We start from the raw sequence: 19,796 nt of genomic DNA, 5'->3' as shown, positions 1-19,796 counted from the left end.
TCACCCCCTCATCCACCTCACAGGCTGACCCACTTGCAGGGGGAGTCTACCCCGTGAGAGGTTGTGGGACAGAGGTTCTCCTGTTGCTGCAATGCTACTAGACAGCACAGTGCAGCACTCTGGAAATATCCCCTTGGGTTCCCAAAGCAGCAATGCTGTCTTAGCACAACTCTGCGCCCACCCCAGGCAATAATCCCTCCAGGGCTAATTAGCTCGGGCATGATGCCACGTTGACGCAGTGCTAATGGCTCCAGCTCTGGAGCTTGTTTGGTGCGTGTCAGCTGGCAGAGCCGTGCACTGCTCTTTGCACACATATGTAGACACATGACCGCCTCCGCGCCCCTGCTGTAGGATATGACCACAGGCTCCTCATACCTGCCATAGCGTGGGGAGGACGAGAACTCGCTGCTGTTCACGTACTCCTTCACAAAGAGGACCCCTTTTCTAGGAACAGACAGAACAAGAAGCATTTGCATCAGAAAAGACTGAAACTAATGAGAGACAGCACAAGGGACCACATGTGTGCACTTGGACACACAGCATGTGCATGAAAAGGCATAGAGCAAAATCCTGTTATTCTTAAATAAATACCAGATTTCAAGCATTGATGCTAAATAACACCTAATATACCCCTCTAATTAGCCCACCAAAACAAATCATGTTAATTAAAAAGAATGGGATGGGTAATGTAACTCTTTCATCCAGTTATCCTTTGTTTTGCAAGGATAAATGTCTTTTTCAGATATTCTCAGGATTATGCATACAGTAAGTAGTGAGGGAGCTTGTGGCTCTGTCCTTTAACATTAAAAACCTATTGGCACAGCTCTACTTACAGTGAATGTTTTGTCATTGGAATATCTTCAGTATTTTCATACACTACAAATTGCTAGGCTGTCTGTGGGGTGTTATTTTCTTACAGAACTGACCTTCCTTGCACAGTCTTCCTTTTTTGAAATTCTGATTCCAACATGACATGCCCCCATCTGTCTGTCTGTCTAGCGCTTTGTGACAGATCGAGAGGAGACACTGTGCCCACCGGCTCTCTTTGCAGAGCTACAAAATGAACTAATCAGGCTCCTTCTCCGTGGTTCATTTTCATTGCTGCCTTTAAGCTGTGACTAATCCCTTCTTCTTATATGAACAAATTAAGCCATGTTCCAGCTAAGGGAACAAAAGGAGAGCTTTTTTTACTTAGCACAGACACTTCCCATGGCAAGTGTTTCAGATGGGAGTTCCCTACTTAGACAGGTGTTGTGATAAACAGACTGTGGTGAGGCTAGGAGGACCCACATATTGCCTGTCAGGGTGTGTGCTGACCTCACACAAGTCTGAAACCTGTCCTTAATTTGTGCAAAACTGTGCAGATTTCAGTAGTTTTCATCTTTAAGGTGAAGCCCGTGGAAACTACAGATCCCAGAATACAACACTGAGTTGACACTATCCTCTGGCATACACTACGGATCAGGGTCCTGTGCTGGCCCCAAATTGCTCTGATGGGCTTGCTGTAAATTGCTCACTTGCTCATTATTGACCACAAGGCAAAGAATTTATCTTGGGCACAGCATGGCATTAACACAGTGTTCCAAGAGCCCCACACCTGTGATGAGTGTGTATGGCATGTGGAGCTCCATCATGTTCCTCCAGCTGCAATGGGTAATGGAAGATTCATGATTTAGCTACCCTAAAGAGCAAAGGCACAGCTTACACAGTGAGCCACTTCCTAGCGATCACCCTCTCATCTCTACTTACCACCATGAGGCCTTGGCACCCTCACTCTGTTCTTTGACAAATGAGTTAGGGTTCTTTCCAGCTCTAAAAAAGGGTGCCTGGGGAGAAACACTCAGTTTGTCTATCCCTTTTGGGTTGCCCAGGCCACCATGGCAATGTCTGCGCTATTAGCTAGAATAAGTTGAGTAACGTCCTGTGTCCCAAATGCCAAGCGTCAGAGCCTGGCTCATGTTCACACTGCTCCCTCACCAAACAGGATGGCTGCATGCAAAATGCCTGTTACACTGGGACGATCATAACCACCCATTGCTCCTTACCCGGTGGCGCTGGAGTCAGGTCCATACTCAGAGGCCGCTGGGCTGTTGTATTGCAAGGTGGCAGCCGGAGCGGAGATCCTCTCACTTGAACTTGAGAGAAGCCTGGAGAGAAAGAGAGAAAAGTCTACGGATGTTGGGAACATGAGTCATGACATAATCCAAGCTGGCTGCCAAGGAAAGACCTACTGCTACTGTTAGAAGGGAAGTTTGGGAGGGTGCAATATTAAGGCCATTAACCACACAGATTAATTCACCTTTATCGCAAGCCCAAGAGGATCCTTTCTCTTTTTAAACCTGCCAGGTATCAGTACTTCTTCCTTGGGGAAGTGATTTGGGAAAGTCTTGCTTTGGGGCCACAGGAAAAAAGATCAAACGATCTTCAAATGAGGACAGACCTTAAGTGAATCATGTAGCCTGAACGGGTACAGCTCTGGAGAAAAATGACACACAACGCATTGCAGGAGAGGAGGAGATGGGGACGTACTGGCCAAGGTCCAACATAACTATGCCCAACTTAATCACTGCAAAAGCCTCAGTGGAAACAAGAAAGCAAAACTATGGCTACTAAGTTGTCATCAGAAGACAGCTAACCACCAACCCCTGTTATGTCTGCCTTGAAGGGATGAAGCTGACCTTGCCTGGAGCCAGTCCTAGGCTATCCAAGGATCTCACACCTCCTGTTCTTGCCCACATGCATTCTACCTACGCTAGCCACATGTTATACTACCTGCTCTACCCACATGTGCTCTGTCTGCACTCTTCCTGCCCACACCCACTTTACAAATCCAACACTCAGACCTACACTGGTGCCTCCATACAGTGCCAGGCTGCACTTGAATAGACTGAAACTGCCATGAAGGACTGTAGAAAAGCCCAAAGTAGTGCTATTCCACAATGGGTACCTCCTACCTCTTCCAAAGCTTGGTTTTGGGACCAGTTCAGTCATTTAATCACTGGCTTTCTGGAGATAGTGATTTTCTCCCTCAACATCTCTCTATACTTTTAGCTCTCTTTTTCTATAGTTTCTGTAAAGGCTGATTTCTCATTAAGGGAAGGTAGCCAGGAATGATCTATTCAACCTCCTTGCACTCTGTTCTGGCACCTACATGGTGGAGAATTTCCAGCGCCCAGAGATGGGTGTATCATGGATCTTGTGCTGGGTAGCTTTTGCTAGGGACAATGCTGTTTAAAAATAGTTCTGTACATCCAAATCACAAATGCACACCCTGGGAACCTCTGCATCTTTCTTTCATCCCTTGGCTCTGCTTCATAGCTCCTCTTCCACAGCAGTTTTGTGGAGATTTCCCTCCCAATCATTGAGACTATCCATTTACCTGGTGCTGTTATAGTCTGAGCTGTCCATGTAGAACGGCACCCTGTGGCTTCTCTGGGAAATGGACACGGTGGTATCTCTGGAAATGGAGTAGTGGCTAGGAAAGGAAGTGATACAATCTCAAGCAATGAACTTGAGCACATGAAGGATTCTCACAAGTGGCAAGAAACTTGGCTGCGTTTCTCCCTGTTTGGCATCAAAATCACCCACGCACCACAGCCATCCATGCAAGCAGGAGCTCACTAAGCATGCTTAGACCCAAGGAGCGGGTCAGAAAGGGGTCAGAATACTCCAGATATTGAACAAATCTAACAGCACGGTGTTATTCGGGTTAACAAGGGATTAACAAGGCATTGCCCTCTGCTGACTCCTTACCTTCCGGCAGTGGGGTTAAATTCACAGTGCCCTCTGGCACTAGCACTGTCATATCTGCTGTTGCTAGGGCTGCTTCTCCCATCATAAACTGTCCCTTCGTAATCCGGGGTAGGTCTGGCAAGGAAGCACAAAGCCTTGATTACATCATACCAGGAATCACTGGAGTCCCCACACTGGCTTACTAATATTTTATCTCAGCAGTCAGTATCATGTAGTTCTTCCTCTGCTCTGCAGAACTTTGGTGGTTCCGCACCAGAAGCTCTGAAGTTAGGAAAGCAGACTCAAAATCTAATGCTTGAGAATAAAGCCAAAGCAGTCCATAAATGGATGCATCCTGAATAGTTTCCTTCCCAGGTGCTCACCAAAATCACCACTGCAACATCTGCAGGGCTGAACTGCTGACCAGCTGGCCAGTCTGGGTATCAGACCTGCACATTTTCACTTCTCCAAGACAGAACTCATTATCTGAACGGCTTTAATCTGCAGGCAGAGCTCTAGTTCTTTCAATAGCAAAAATGTGCTGTAACGGTCATTCTTTTCTTGCAAGTGCTCTGGGGCACAGATTATGTTGACATTGTATGTTAGGACTTTGATCCTGATTAGAGCTTCAGGCAACTGTATAACTTAATATTAAACAATGCTGAAAAACACCAGAAAACTGCATTAAAGAGAGAAAGAGGGGTTGGCTAAGCTCATCATAAGATGAGAAAAACCCTGCCCTGGGCAAGACATGCACTTGGTCTGTGATATAAACCAAAGGGGAGGACCTTTTTTCCTTTTTTTTTTTTTTTTTTTTTTGTCTTTAGCGCTGCAGAGAGACATGTCAGCACCACACAGTGCCCTGCTGGTGATGAGAGGCAATAAGGAACAATAAAGGTCTGTCCCATGTTTTCTAGTCCTAGTCCACAAATGCCCTCAAATGCAAATGAGAGCTTTGTTACACCAGGCTCTGTGAAAGATGGTAAAAAGAGGTGAAAGGCCACATTCAGATCACACAAATGTAGGTGCATAGAGCAGTTATAATTATACGCCTCTTACGGAGTTGAGGGTCATGAGAAATAGAAAACTTAGACCTCTCCCAAATCACTATCTCTGCAGTTACAGAGGAGAAGCAGATGTGTTTTTTACACATCTGTCAGGTCTGCAAGCAGAGCAATTATCAACACAGATGTCCTGAATCCTGTGTTCAGCCCTTTGGGTCCAAAGAGGATTTTGTTGCATGTGTTTTGACAGCTGGCCATCCTGTTGCTTCCTCTGGGAACAAAATCCACAGCCTGTTCTCACTTCTTTATGCAATGATCCTCCAACCTGGACCAGAGTTCCTGTCAGACACTTCTGTGCCAGCAGCTTTCACTATGTCTTCGCATCCCCTGTCCCCAAACCCTTACCTTTGGGTGCTGAATGCTTGGCTGGCTATATAGGATGGCATCCTGTGACTGGGTGCTGACACACTGGTGTTATAAGGCTGGCGGTCCATGTACAGTGGCATGGGATGTTGGGTCTCATATGCACCGAGAGCGCTCTCTTTAGAGATGAGGTCAGACCTGCTAACAAATTAGAGCCAATTTGACCATAAAGCCAATGAATGTATTTGTTACGACTAGCTCATACAAGTATTCAGAAATTGCAGAGGGCTGGATCATGCCTCTCTCTCTACTGGCAATAAGGAAAACCTAGGACAACATGCGGTTAATGGGTTCTTAAAATTAGGGGGAATGGCAAAAGTCTGTACTATTTCCCCTCTATACCTCAACTGAATTTCCAGCACAATGAATGGCTGCAAGATTCAGCAATGCTCTAAGCTAATTTGATACCTAATATTAAAGATAAGCAAGCGTATTTGGGGAGACCTCCATGGATGAGCAAGGAGCTCCTGGCAAAACTCAAGCAGAAGAAGGAAGTATACAGAAAGTGGAAAGGGAGACAGGCCACTTGGGAGGAATACAGGAATGTTGTCAGAGTATGCAGGGATGCGACAAGGAAGGCTAAGGCCCGTTTGGAATTAAATCTGGCGAGAGATGTCAAGGACAGCAAGAAGGGCTTCTTCAAATACATCAGTAGCAAGAGGAAGACTAGGGAAAATGTGGGCCCTTTGCTGAATGGGGTGGGTGCCCTGGTGACGGAGGATGCAGAGAAGGCAGAGTTACTGAATGCCTTCTTTGCTTCAGTCTTTACTGCTCAGGCCAGCCCTCAGGAACCCCAGATCCTGGAGGCAAGAGAGAAAGTCTGGAGAGAGGAAGACTTTCCCTTGGTGGAGGAGGAGTGGGTTAGAGATCATTTAAGCAAACTTGACACCCACAAATCCATGGGCCCTGATGGGATGCACCCACGAGTGCTGAGGGAGCTGGCAGATGTCATTGCTAAGCCACTCTCCATCATCTTTGAAAGGTCATGGAGGACAGGAGAGGTGCCTGAGGACTGGAAGAAAGCCAGTGTCACCCCAGTCTTCCAAAAGGGCAAGAAGGAGGACCCAGGGAACTACAGGCCAGTCAGCCTCACCTCCATCCCTGGAAAGGTGATGGAGCAGCTCATCCTGGAGGCCATCTCCACGCATGTGGAGGAAAAGAAGGTGATCAGGAGTAGTCAGCATGGCTTCACCAAGGGGAAATCATGCCTAACCAATCTGATAGCCTTCTATGATGGAATGACTGGCTGGGTAGATGAGGGGAGAGCAGTGGATGTTGTCTACCTAGACTTCAGCAAGGCTTTTGACACTGTCTCCCATAACATCCTCATTGGGAAGCTCAGGAAGTGTGGGTTAGATGAGTGGACAGTGAGGTGGATTGAGAACTGGCTGAATGGCAGAGCTCAGAGAGTTGTGATCAGTGGCACAGAGTCTAGTTGGAGGCCTGTAGCTAGCGGTGTCCCCCAGGGGTCAGTACTGGGTCCAGTCTTGTTCAACTTCTTCATCAATGACCTGGATGAAGGCACAGAGTGCACCCTCAGCAAGTTTGCTGATGATACAAAACTGGGAGGAGTGGCTGATACACCAGAGGGCTGTGCTGCCATTCAGAGAGACCTGGAGAGGCTGGAGAGGTGGGCGGAGAGGAACCTCATGAAGTTCAACAAAGGCAAGTGCAGGGTCCTGCACCTGGGGAGGAATAACCCCATGCACCAGTACAGGTTGGGGGTTGACCTGCTGGAAAGCAGCTCTGCGGAGAAGGACCTGGGAGTGCTGGTGGACACCAAGTTAACCATGAGGCAGCAATGTGCCCTTGTGGCCAAGAATGCCAATGGTATCCTGGGGTGCATCAGGAAGAGTGTTGCCAGCAGGTCGAGGGAGGTGATTCTCCCCCTCTACTCAGCCCTGGTGAGGCCACATCTAGAGTACTGCGTCCAGTTCTGGGCTCCCCAGTACAAGAGGGATGTGGCACTACTGGAGCAAGTCCAGCAAAGGGCTACTGAGATGAGTGGACTGGAACATCTCTCTCATGAGGAAAGACTGAGAGAGCTTGGCCTGTTTAGCTTGGAGAAGAGAAGGCTGAGAGGAGATCTTATCAATGTGTACAAGTATCTTAAGGGAGGGTGTCGAGAGGATGGGACCAGACTCTTTTCAGTGGTGCTGAGCGACAGGACGCAAGGCAACGGGCACAAACTGAAACACAGATGCTTCCATCTGAACATGACGAAAAACTTTTTCACTGTGAGGGTGACAGAGCACTGGAACAGGTTGCCCCGAGAGGTTGTGGAGTCTCCTTCTCTGGAGATATTCAAAACGCGCCTGGATGCAATCCTGTGCAATGTGCTCTAGGTGACCCTGCTTGAGCAGGGGTGTTGGACTAGATGATCTCCAGAGGTCCCTTCCAACCTCAGCAATTCTGTGATTCTGTGAAATCCTAGCCCTACTATTCCTTTTGTCAATATAAGCTGATTAGTATACACTCTATGAATTTACACAAATTCAGGAGTTCAGTCAGGGCTATATCAAGAAACAGGACTTGCAAAGGATGAAGACTTCAGAGGAGTTGATAGTGAGAAGCAAGGGGATAGTTTCATTGTACCTTGCTGCCATAGGGTCAGGTTCATTGTGTCTCGGGGCTCCCAGGCTCTCATGGTGACTATCCCTGGTGAAAGAGGTTTGTTCTTCATAAGCTAGAGTGACCCTGGTCAGGAAGGAAAAAGCTTGTTAGCAGCTTTAACACTTGTGTCTGAGCTTGCCCACTGTGGTGGGTAAATGCAGCAATATCATGATTATGTTGGTTTCTGAATTCAGCTCCCTCCCATTTGCACTAGCCAAGAAAGGAGCATTTGTAATGCCTTCAAACAGGGAATTAGTCAAGGACATGCAGGAGAATACAAGATGTGTGAGGCAACAGCAAAGACAGGCCTGGTCCCCTCACTCCATACCTTTCCAGGCGTGGGTCAGATTCATTTGCACATTGGGTTTCTGGAGCGGTGATGCTGCTTTCTCTAGGTAGGGAGCTGGACCTGCCAAGACAGAAGACCATTATCGTCTGCAAATGTACAACTGAGCATAGGAGAATTGTAGGATGTAGATACAACCCCTGGTGAATCTCCTGCCTCAAGAAAAGTATTCCTGCGTGGGAGGATGTCAGGTAATCCACAGAGATGTGAAAAAAAAATGAGGGAAAATACAGTTCTCTTCAAAAATCGAAAGGAAGAAAAATATAGCTCCTGATGAGCATCGGTTACCTATTCACTCTTTCCAAACTTGAATTCATTTAACTATAATCATCATGGTTTATCCAGTACCTCTGCATTATATTTCAGACTGCTAAGAGCATGAGCTGGCCTCATCTGGGTACCATCTCAGAGATACATGCACTAGATTTCTGCACGCATTGCAGAGCAACCCTGGATTTACATCTCTCTACATTAATCTAGGGAAAAGCGTTCACTTTTTCTGTCTGTTTTTGTGCGTTTGTGCACCCCTCTATATGAACACTAACCCCTCTGGGAGTATTTGATATCCTGTGTAAATGCAGAAAATGTGAAACTGGCATGGATTCCTGCACCAAAACTCTGCATTTAATCAGACTCTGAGAAATTAATTCTCAAAATGCTTTCAAAGATCCTACCCTGAAACGTTGAGGCTGATGAAAGAAGAGACAACTCTTACACTTCACTTGGTTTTAGCTGAGGGCTTGCCTTCACCAGCACTAATTCAGTTCCTACAATTTCACAAAGTAAGCATATAAGCCAACAAAGAGAATTGGTACAGTCACCCAAGAGAAAGCCAAAGCTATTTATTTTGATTATTTTACAACAAAAGTAGGTATCTCAAATTCTTACTTCTAGCAAAACAATAATGTTCACTGAAGTTTCATTTTTACAATAGATTCCCATTCAAGTTGGGATATTCTGAGTAAGTGCATAGAGAAGATGCATTTGTCCAGGAGCTCAGCCTCAATAGTAACTGTCCACTTGTATGGTCCCAGCTTGTAGCAAATACAAAGCTATTGGATTTAGCTTAGCTCATGGTGTAAGGGTTAATCTAAGTCACAAAACCTTGCTTTTGCTGCAGGCTACGGACATACACGTGGGCAGGTACAGTGGTTCAGGTGGGTGGGCAGTAATATAGTCACTCCTTGGCTGTACTTGCTTGATGTCCTGTACTTGCTTGAATCTAAAGGCTTAATTAAAATAACTATGGCCAAGAGAAAAGAGCAGGAGATAACTCCAGAGTCCTTTGGTGGAGGAATGCTGCAGAAACACTCCTGACTCCTCCCCTGATCAAGCTGATCCAAACTCACTGCACCTGGAAGCACTAGGACTCTCAGATAAGGGCTCTGCATTTCTCTCAGTAACTTGGAAGCTTGGTAAGCTTGAAAGCTTATCCATAGGAAGGCCATGATGGGGCGATAGGCATGGAATGGGCAAGGGATTGCCTGATTTTTATCCATCTGTCTCACTTTGTTGTGGGCTGCTGGAGAAAATGGGGTGGTTTCCTCTCTGTACCTTTTTTCTTCAGCAGTCTAACTTTCATTCACATCCCTGAGGACCGGGAATAATCTGTCCCAGCATGTTCTGCCTCCCCTCATGATGAACTACAACTTGTGGTACATCTGGGATAGCTGCCTTCATTGAAAGGACCCAGCAGTTCAAAAGGACACTGACACTATTGCTGTCTCCTGGCTGTTTTTCCCAGTGTCCCTTCCTGAGCTCCCACCTCCACAGTTCTCACTAACATGCTGTCTGCTGTACCACCATTCGCCTATGCATCTCTGCGCGCACTCATGAAGAAAGCCCAGCTTGGTGACTCCTGACCCCAAACACAGCATCCTCAGTCCCCTTCTCCAGAGCCACCTGCAGTAAATTCCCCATGTTCGCTCATCAGAATAAGAAATCCCATCATTTCTCTTGCCTTCTTGAAACAGCTTCTTCACTCTGCACACAGGACAAGATCCCCTTGTTAATGTCCATGCTCCTGCTGGTGCTGTCCTTGGGATATGTCGTGGACCTGGGGGAGAAGAGCAGCCTGGATTACAAGCTTATTTGGAGATGGGCTGCTCACTGAAACACATGTGTGAGGAAGTCCAGTTTGGTCAAGAGCCTCAACCCTTCAAATTTAGGGGGAAAACACAGACAAAAGGAAAGAAATAAGTCCACAAAGTCCTTCTATTTGGACAGTTTTCCCTGCACTGTTTTGCAGGAGGCAGGCTGAACACACACAGGCAGCTACCGCAAACCCAGTGGAGTCGCAGGGCAGCAGGGTAGTGGGAAGGAAAATGGTCCTGTGCCCAGGGTGACCAAAGTGCAGCCTGACATCTGATGCTGCATGGAGCCGTTGCCACATGCCAGAGTGTGTTGCTTATTGGCAATTGAAGGTCTAGGCAGCAACTCTTGGCAGTCCAGCTCGACAGTGTTTGATGCCTCCAGCTAATTAGGATGTTTTCTTCCAGGCTTTTATATGAAAGCATGCTAAGAGGGTCACTCAATACAAGTACACTAGCATCAGGCATATGGCGGCAACCTAGAAGAAGGTTTTATTAATGTGCTGATGTGGGGGAGGACATGCAAAGAAACAACCCTCATCCTACAGGCAAAGGCAGGGGGGTTATTCTCCGATTCTTTACTTAGCCATGCTCTGTTTAAATTCAGTGTGTTCCTTTGACCTGGGAGTCTCTGGGTGGGTGTCATGGTCAGGAGGTTCTTCTCGCTTCTCAGTATGGTTGTTTGAGTCAGAAAACCTAAAATAAAGATCTTTGCTGAAGGCAGTGAAGAAAAAACATGCTTGAGTTGGTAGACATCCATTCCCTAGACAGAAGCCATCAGGCAGGGAGCAGGAGGCACTGTTTGCAAGGCCTGAGCTATTCCAAACTGCCCTAGTGATTTAGATGCTCAATTTTGACCAGATCTGATGGGAATCATGTGTATAAATCCCACTCCAACTTGGAGAATCACAGCTAAAGGCTATTTATCTGAGACTGTCACAGTACGAAAACACTAGGCACAGGAAAAAGTGTCAGAATTAGCGTTACTAGAATTCCTCAGACAGATGCTTCTAACATCTCAGGACACCCTCATACATGATTTTGCAGCATTCATAAATGCTTGGATAGTACTTGGTGAGATCTCTGGGTAGCAGAAGCTAAAATATGCCACCCTAGTACCAAGGGAACAGTGCTGATGCCAAAGGACTTAATGTGCTGTCAGGGCAGAAACTAACTTTGTATACTGTATGAGTGTACCTCATCCAACTGGCTCTCCCCTGACAGTGTGCCATAACGTGCCATTATAAAGTCCTCACTCCTGGGTGCAAAGCAGAGGAGCTCTGCTGTGTTCTTAGTTACATTGGGAACAGAGTAAGACAAGAAGTATCAAGTGAATAGCTACTTTGGGTGAGTCCTATGGATCACTTACCCTCCTGGGCACAGCTCTGATTTATGTTCATCTGTGGTCCATGTGCTCTCATGCCCCCTTTCTCTGGGGATGTTCTCCTCTTCATAACCTTGGGCAGACCTGGCAAAGGAGGAGAAACCTCACTGATGCAATGACTGTCAGTACTGAAAACAAATGACAGCTCAGTTCAGTGCACATTGAAAGGTATGAAAGCCACAGGGCTTCAGTGGAGGATATTCCAAGGGCTAAGCTGTATGCAGCACAATGAAGCACTTACTTCAGCAAGGCACTAAGCGCTGCTTAACTGCTTGGACTTCAGTGGACAAGTCAAGCAGCATCATTTTCACAGGGTAAAATTAGCTCTTTAAAATACCAGTCCAAACTGTGTTTACTCTAGACAAATATGCTGCTTTCTAGCATGAAAGTAGACCTGCAAAATCTTCGATAACTTATGGAGGCCAGATCATAAATCAGGACTGTGTATGTCAGGACAGATGACACGTCTGATAATGGTGTTTTATCATTTCTGAGGCTAAATTTCAAGTGTTACTCCCTGTGCAATATTTTGGAGGTTTTCTTGTAGCCAGCACCACTCATTCTGTGTACCAATGACTCTACTTAACACAGCTTCACCTCCCCTGCCTTTCTCAGTCAAACTCCCTTTTCTCAAGGCGCACAGAGACTTACCACTAGACCTTTGGTGTAATAGTGTTGCTGTCTCTCCGAGAAGAGTTGGATCTATCAGAGAAGGAGTCCTTCCAGCATGCTAAGTACAGAGGTGGACTCTGAGGGAACTACTTGGGAAATGGCTGTGTTGGAGCTGTGCTTTGTGAGGCACAATACACAGAAGCTCTCTATAGGTCTGCCTTTTCCCCTGCAATGTGGAAGGTGGAATGTTTTCTGCCCAACAATACTGTTCCAGATGATGAGTACTAGCCAAGGAAACCTGACCTCAGTCATGCTTTCAAGGAAGAATTATAAAGACAAAGAGCTGGACTGAGAAGACACATGACCTATTCCTTCACTACTCTACATCTTTGGGATGAGAGCTCTAAAAGGCTTAATTCTGTGCCTGCCCAGAGCATCTGGACTTCAGATTTCCCTTAATCCTCAGCATCATTCATACCCCTGCTAAATTTACCCCAGTCTTACCTTTTAAAGTAATATTCTGTGTCCTCTAGGTGCACAGGGGCTCTGTCAGTAGGAGGACAGGGGACATTAGACCTGTCGAAGGAAGGAATGAACAGCTTCATGGCTTGCCAAAGGCTTTTACAGTGCTTCAAGAGGGGATTCAATGAGTTCAATGAGTTCAGGGGACTCACTGTATGAAATAACAGCAATGCATTTTATATGAGACCAGAAGACAGAGAGTAATTTTCTCAGAAGACTGCTTTTCCTTCAGAAAAACATTCTCACTATCTCTAATCAAGTAAAATAGAGACTGTTAGTGGAACCAACGTAGTTACTCAGCCTAAATTTGCACAAGTCCTGGCCAGATACATCACTCTTCTGTCCTGTCACAGATCATGCTCCTGGGACAAAGCACAACATGAATGTTTTTGGGGAAGATGTTCCTACATTACTAGCACCAACTATAGGGCTTGGGCTTTACCCTATCTTACTGGGAGCCCTGTGGTCCTCCTCACCTCAGTTAGGAGGTAGGAAGATATCATTTGCTCATGTCAAGCCTCAAGACTCAAAACAACCAACTAAAATAAGAGAAGAAAGCAAGCTTCTGGGAGTTTAGTGTGTTTGGTGCCAATAGTGGCAATTCTGTCCTGACTCTGTGCCTCTGACACTGTTAGGGGAGCAAGCACACTCTAAAAAAACATGTAGAATGGAAGCACTTTTGAGATCAATGCAAAAAACAATAAGAAAGCGGAACTGGAACAGCAGAAAGCTGCTGTAGCTGCTTCGAGGCTGATTCTGTAGAAGAAAGGTTGATGAGTGAGAGTGAACAGAAAGAATGCTGATCCCACTGTTTGGCCACTTTGCATTTTCTGTATCCCTTCATTTTGGTGCACAATTTGGATTCTGCTTCCAATTCTATGGTAGGCAAGCTCTTTATTCTCCTGCCCATATGTGTGCTTGCTAGCAGCACCATGAATACCAGCATCAGTCCCTGACCTTGCAGGTTCAGATTTTGCATCATCCAGGTACTGAGAGATCTCGTACTGACAGTGCAGCTTGGCTGTAGCATCTGCAATTTTGTCCCTGCAACCAGAGTTGGACCTGCTAAGAGAAGGAAATTCATGGTTCACAGAAGGAAGCCTGGCAGGTTGGAAAATGGTGTAAAAAGTAACAACATCAAACATGAGATTTTCCTGTTTGGAACATTATATCTTTTCCTACCTCCTGATTAGCTCAGTAACTTCCCTGCAGCAGACCTGAAGGGCAGAGACAGATCCAAACGACTCATTCCAGTGCAAGGAAAGAAGCTGAAAGATCTCAGCACATTTTGAGCGGGTGCATCAGGTTCACACCCCTTTGTAAGTACATGCAAATGCTGCTCCCAGAACACATTTGTTAGGGCAGTACTATGTCAGGCAAGACCCCTCTCACTCTAAAGTTAACAAGAAAAAGTGAATTTTACAAGGCTAATAGGCTTTACACTTACTTTGGTGGGTAAAATCCATTGTTGGCTTCTGTGTTTTCCAGGTAACTGAAAAGGAGAGAAAACAATTTCAGAAAGTATCTTTGCTGTGGGTAATGTTATGCAATTATTTACTTATGCATTAAAAAGAAGAGAAAAGAAGAAATCCCTAAATCTTCTCGAAGATGTTCCTCAGTGTATTTTTATAGGTAAAATGGCAAGACACTTTGGGGAAATTCAGTGTTTATCAAATGCGAAGGAGCAGTCAGTAACCTTGAACATCATCAACATATGACAGATGCCAGTGGTATGGAGTCATACAGAAGTTCAAGCCAGGGCACTGCCAAATACAGTGGGATGTCCTACAGCCCACAGCTGTAGCACAGGCACCTCCATCTGCACGCACAGAAAGGAAGGCTTGCTTCAGAGGAGCTGACGAGATGGGGAACTTCAAGTGTCTAATCCAAAACTGTACGCTTTTGTTTTCTTGTTTCCTGGCTGCGAGCAGTGATAAAGCACACGGGTGAACAGCTCTCACTGAACTTCTTCTCTTCTGCATGCTACAGTCTCTCTGGGGGCAGCACCTTTCCTCTCTCACTTCCACTTTCTCAGGCAGGACAAAAGCACAGTCACAGCCTAAAAGAGCAGTTTGCAACCTTTTTTGATTTACAGAGCCCTAAAATTTTTCCAGTGAGGGTGCAGATTACCTAGAAACGTTGTGAAATAGACTGCTATACAGACTACCACACGCTGCCATAGAGCAGGCAGGAACCGAGTTGTTTTAGTGGATCACCTTTAGTGGATCTCTGAGAACTAGTCATCAGACTCACAGAGGTTCCTGGACCAAATTAAAACAGTGTTTTCCAGAGAGGTAGGTGTGCCTCCAGCAAGATCCACTGACACAGCAGTGAAGAACAGCACGGTGTGGAGCCCAAGCTAAGGAGCTCCATTGGGTATGAGCTTGGTTTCATGCCAGAAAAGCCAGTGCTCAAGGGAGGGGGCAGGATCCTGCCAAGGACAGGTCCTGGAGGACTGGGGAAAGAAGGCAGGGTCTGGAGAAGGTGTTGGGTGGAGAAAGAAGAAGGAGAAAGAGATAGCAGTGAAGAGTGGTTCTCAACTATGTTACACCACTGTTTTAAATTAATTGCTTGTGTTCCTGCTGGATGAAACAAGCTGTGGAAATGGAAGGTGATTTTCTCACACACAAAGGGCAAGCAAGCAGTGATGGTGGGCTTCAGCTGGGCATTAGGAAACAAAACTCAGATCAGCTACACTGTATTGCCTGCAATTAAGCCATCTTTTACTACTTGGCACCATACTTTAGAGTCAGGACACAACTTTTGCTAGTCACTGAACCTTTTGGTTTGCCACATGGTTCAGAGGAAGTATAATTTTTCTTCTTTTTTTTTTTTTTTTTTAAGAAAGGTGTCTCTTGTTGCAAAAGTAGGATGTCTAGAGGTATATGTAGAATGGAACTCTTTAAAATAAAGAAACTTAAATTCTGGAATTGGTTTAAGTTTGGGAGCAAATTCTGAAAATGCAAAAATGACCCACAAAAGCAAATGATATTTTTTCTTGTATCATAAAGATAAAGCAAAAAACTAGAACAAAATATCAAAACTTTTTATTTGAAAGAGGGTATTTTCCCCCCTTCCTAAATAACATTTTAGAGAAACTGCTGCAGTGCTGTAAAGCACAGATTGAACTGTGTTTTTCCATCAGTAAACTGCCATCAAGAGTTACCATACAGTTCTAGAGCAGCAGTTTGTTATTTGCACAATACTCAAGTCAATGACGGAATTGCACACTAACTCTACCTTCCGTTTGTGGAAACTGCGGTTGCTCTGGAGGCCAGTTCATTCCATGAGAACAGCTCAGACTTTTGCTTAAGATGTTTGTCACTAGAAAAGGTAAGGTATGACCTCATAGCATTTATATTGTATCATCATAGGACAGTCTACTGCCAGTTAGTTAGGAGAGCACAAAATGGGACTAGCCCAATATGGATGGGAAGGGCCAACCTTCTAAGTGCTATGGGCCTGATTCCAGTTCACGGGGTAGTCAGAGAAATGCCTTGCTCTCTGGAGTGACATACTGATAACCCCTTCGCTCAGGTGAGCACAAGTACCCTAGGACAGCTGCTCTCTGTCTGTTCATGGGCCAGAGTGGCCTTCCTACAGGTCCACCAGTGGGACCTCTTTGTGCCCAACTATACCCAACATTCATTCCCCCAGACCTGTTGAGATGTGTGTCTGTCTCCTTCCCTGCCAGTTATGTCTCTCCAGTTTTAGATGGCTTAAATAATAAGGCATCCTCTAATTTCTCTGGGAGACTGACTCACAATTAGGAGCAGCCATGTGATCTAAATGACCCTTAACCACCATGAGTGCCTTATAATCAGGCCTTCCCCACAATGACATACAAGGATATATTTATCCTTTATATCCTAGTTATATTTAGTCCTTGGCTGAATGACCATGAAAACAGCCCAGCTTCTACCTTTTCTCCAGGGCTCTAGACTTTGCTTCAGTCTGAGATACTGGTTTGGGAACGTTTTTAGCTTTTTATTCACTGATAAGAGATAGAAAGTGTTTTGCACTTGACTGTACATGCTACAGAAACTCATTTGGTAAATCCAAGCCTTCTACAGCTACTTAAGCCCAACACAGTGAGAGGTGAGGACAGATGGACAACGCGGCTTGCTCCAATCTAGACATAGCCAAAAATTCTGAGTGATAATACTGAGAACAAAAAGATTCCTGCTAACATAGGATATGTTTCAGAAATCTGAAACAGACTTCTGTGTACAATCCAGAGAATAGAGATTACTGGACATAAGCATACAAGTAGGGAGTGATCTCTCTCAGTAGGGCTAGAGGATATGACCAAGGTTAAATTCAGAGGCATCTGTACAGGCAGAAACAACAGAGTCCCTTGGGCAGAACTAGCTAACTGCTCCACTGTTCAGTCACTAAGTGAAGAAGTGTTCTTCTGCAGAGAGGAGCTACCTCTTCCTCAGAGAAACAGGGAAAACAAGTGCACCACATAGGACATGGTCTTCTGCCCAGCGTGTATGTGAATCTAGACCAGCCAGCAGCACTCAGGCTTGGTTTATGTGACACTTTCTGTCTACAGCTAGGCTGGATTCATCTGTTGTTGCTTCCTCCTTGGAGGTCCCTTCAGACTTCTCAGCCACTTTGCTACTGAAGATAATCAGGATAAATTTCCTGATATGTGTATTTGTTCATGCTTTCCTACACACACAGCCAAGGACTCCCAAGGGGTGAGAGATGCATATGCACTAAAGTGCTGAAAATAACACTGGCACTTCTGAAACACCATATAAACTGTCCTGGATCTGCCAGGTTCCTTTTTCCCCATGTAGACCAAAAAGAGCACTGGAGTCTTTAGCACATCTACTGTTATTTGATGAAGATATCTAAGTTGGGAGACCAGGCTCCCTGATCATGCTGCTCTCCACTCCCAAGGTCAATAGAGAGAGAGGGCCATCTCCAGGAGTAGTGTGAATGTGTGGGCTGAATCACACTCCAGAAGTGCCTGTCTCCAACAACAAAAGAGCAAGCCTTGGGCAAGCAGGATCCTCAGGTGAGCACTCAAGGAAGGAGAGATGAGTCTGAGTCCTGTCATTCAAAGGGTCTGACACTTTACTGAGTGAATGAAGCATTCATGACCATAGCTGTGAGTTCCCTGCCTCACCTGTGCAAAAACACAGTTTCAAAGCTGTGAGGAGCTCTGACTTTTGAGCTCTGCCCACAGCACCTGTCCCTATGCCTTTCAGTTCCTTCTTTCTTAGAGTTTCCTCCATATCCCAGAACTCTTTATACTTTCCCAATGTCCAGCCTTCCCTGATCACCAGCAGACTTTCTACAGGGTGCAGAGGAACAGAACCAAAATCAGCAGGAGCCACCAGTGACTTAGACTCAGTGTTGCACCATGCAGGCCTTGTACCACAAAGGCCATGGAAGAAGCTCCTTAAGGAGGGCAGTGGGACAGCAATTGGAGCAAAAAGAAAAGTGTAAAGAGATTCTTTAGGTTCTGAGCCAGAGAGGAGAATCCCTGAGGGAGGTGAAGGAGGAATAGAAATATCTGACAAGTTGCAGCCTAGCCAGCAGATGATGCTCTTGGAGAGCAGCCCAGGACCATGACTGGAGAGATCCCATCTGTTTGAGACCACTAGCAGGTATGTATTATTTCTGAGCAAAAAATGGGGTTATGCTTTATGTTCAGTAGCACAGATGAGCCTTTCTCAATTACTTACCCGTCCCCATGCTGTGACCCAGTTTCAGATGAGAAATCCCCATTAGGGGCCTGGCTGTTTTCACCATTTCTGCAAGCAAAACAACAAGAATGATTAGGTAGGAAAGATATGGGGACACAATTTGGGGCACCGGAAGTGTGAGGCAAGGTGCTTGTTGGAAGTGTGATATGTGCAGTGCAGGGACTGGATTAAAACAAAAGCCTGATCAGTCTAGGAGATAGAAACCTGCAATTTCTGTGCTCATATTCTGATCAGAAAGAATGGGGTGATGTTTAAGCTGTGGGAGGCCCACAGCTTCCAACTGGGTATATTTCCTCCCAGATTGCTAATGCTTTTGTAGAGTGCTGCTTTCTTAGTATCCCCATGCTATAGTATTTATTGTTCTGTGACTGCAGGGTCCAGAACAATCATGTGTATCTGGGCAAATAAAACAAAGCAGAGCCAAACTTGCCAGTGCAACATCTCTGTTGCTATCATTAGTGGAGCTTTAGGAAGATACAGAGCCAACAGACCTACCTGATTTCAGTATGAGTGGAGATTCTCTGTGAAGTTTCACTCAAGGATGCGGTTGTTGGGCACTTACTGCCTGTTTCAGTGCTGCAAGGCAAGGAAAAGAAAAAAAACTGTCATTCCTGAGCAAGCTGGCTTCCCATTGCAGCTGGCCAAAATTTTCCTGCACTGAAATGTTCCTTTCTGCGAATAAATAAAACAGAAAACAAACACCACTGTTTGCAATGCATTCACTTACAAAGTAGTCTTTATCACAAGCAATTCTTAATTTAAAAACACTGATATTACCATGAATATCCACCCTCTGCCAGTGAGATGCAGAGAGGAAAAATAACAACACAAAATCAGTGACCAAAGCACTGTTTTCAGTGCTGCGGAAAACCATTTCAACATTTTTTAAATCAGGAATTCAGACAAACAGACAAAGCTGAAAGCAACTGAAAACCTGCAAATGATTCCACTATAAACAATTGGCGAGAAAGAGTTCAGCAGTTTGGGGCTTCCTCCCTCCCCAGAAATTCCTTTTAGGTTTTGATCACTTCTATTATGATATTGTCAGATCGTGCAGGACTTATATTATTCCAGGCATGAGACCTTTCTAAAATGGCTTCCTGGGTCTAAGAAAAGTGTTCCATGTACGAGGCTGACAAGTTTGCTGCACTTCACCTTCCAGAGCGGCGCTCACAGAAGTCTCTGACTTTCAGCTTACGCATGGGCTGATACAGCAGCAAAAGAAGTCCAAGATATCCTAGCTGTACTAAAACACTTACCTGGTCGGAGACATTGCTGTTGTCCTTGGCTCATTCTGGGAAGATGCAACTGTGTTTTTCCTAGTGTATTAATACTGGCAAAACTACC

General features: G+C 45.5%; 1 protein-coding gene across 4 annotated transcripts in view; it reads right to left on the bottom strand.

Moving 5' to 3' along the window:
• The window catches only part of ZNF185 (zinc finger protein 185 with LIM domain), a 56,147-nt gene that overhangs the window by 6,308 nt on the left and 30,043 nt on the right, over positions 1 to 19,796 (bottom strand). For 2 of the 4 annotated variants that reach the window (XM_067304401.1, XM_067304403.1), the window contains 15 exons: positions 18,945 to 19,025; positions 18,429 to 18,497; positions 14,174 to 14,218; positions 13,684 to 13,791; positions 12,709 to 12,780; positions 11,578 to 11,676; positions 10,830 to 10,904; positions 10,079 to 10,174; positions 8,101 to 8,181; positions 7,755 to 7,856; positions 5,142 to 5,300; positions 3,754 to 3,867; positions 3,380 to 3,475; positions 2,046 to 2,147; positions 376 to 444 (listed from right to left, as the gene is read on the bottom strand). In XM_067304401.1, coding sequence (XP_067160502.1) covers positions 376 to 444; positions 2,046 to 2,147; positions 3,380 to 3,475; positions 3,754 to 3,867; positions 5,142 to 5,300; positions 7,755 to 7,856; positions 8,101 to 8,181; positions 10,079 to 10,174; positions 10,830 to 10,904; positions 11,578 to 11,676; positions 12,709 to 12,780; positions 13,684 to 13,791; positions 14,174 to 14,218; positions 18,429 to 18,497; positions 18,945 to 19,025 — 1,368 coding nt within the window. The remainder of the gene's footprint in view (positions 1 to 375; positions 445 to 2,045; positions 2,148 to 3,379; positions 3,476 to 3,753; positions 3,868 to 5,141; positions 5,301 to 7,754; positions 7,857 to 8,100; positions 8,182 to 10,078; positions 10,175 to 10,829; positions 10,905 to 11,577; positions 11,677 to 12,708; positions 12,781 to 13,683; positions 13,792 to 14,173; positions 14,219 to 18,428; positions 18,498 to 18,944; positions 19,026 to 19,796) is intronic. The other 2 variants (XM_067304402.1, XM_067304404.1) reach the window with 2 other exon arrangements.

This window comes from Apteryx mantelli, chromosome 13 (genome assembly GCF_036417845.1).
Source record: "Apteryx mantelli isolate bAptMan1 chromosome 13, bAptMan1.hap1, whole genome shotgun sequence".
Taxonomy (NCBI): domain Eukaryota; kingdom Metazoa; phylum Chordata; class Aves; order Apterygiformes; family Apterygidae; genus Apteryx; species Apteryx mantelli.
Note: the sequence above shows the minus strand (reverse complement) of the source record. Positions and strands in the feature narration are given on the sequence as shown.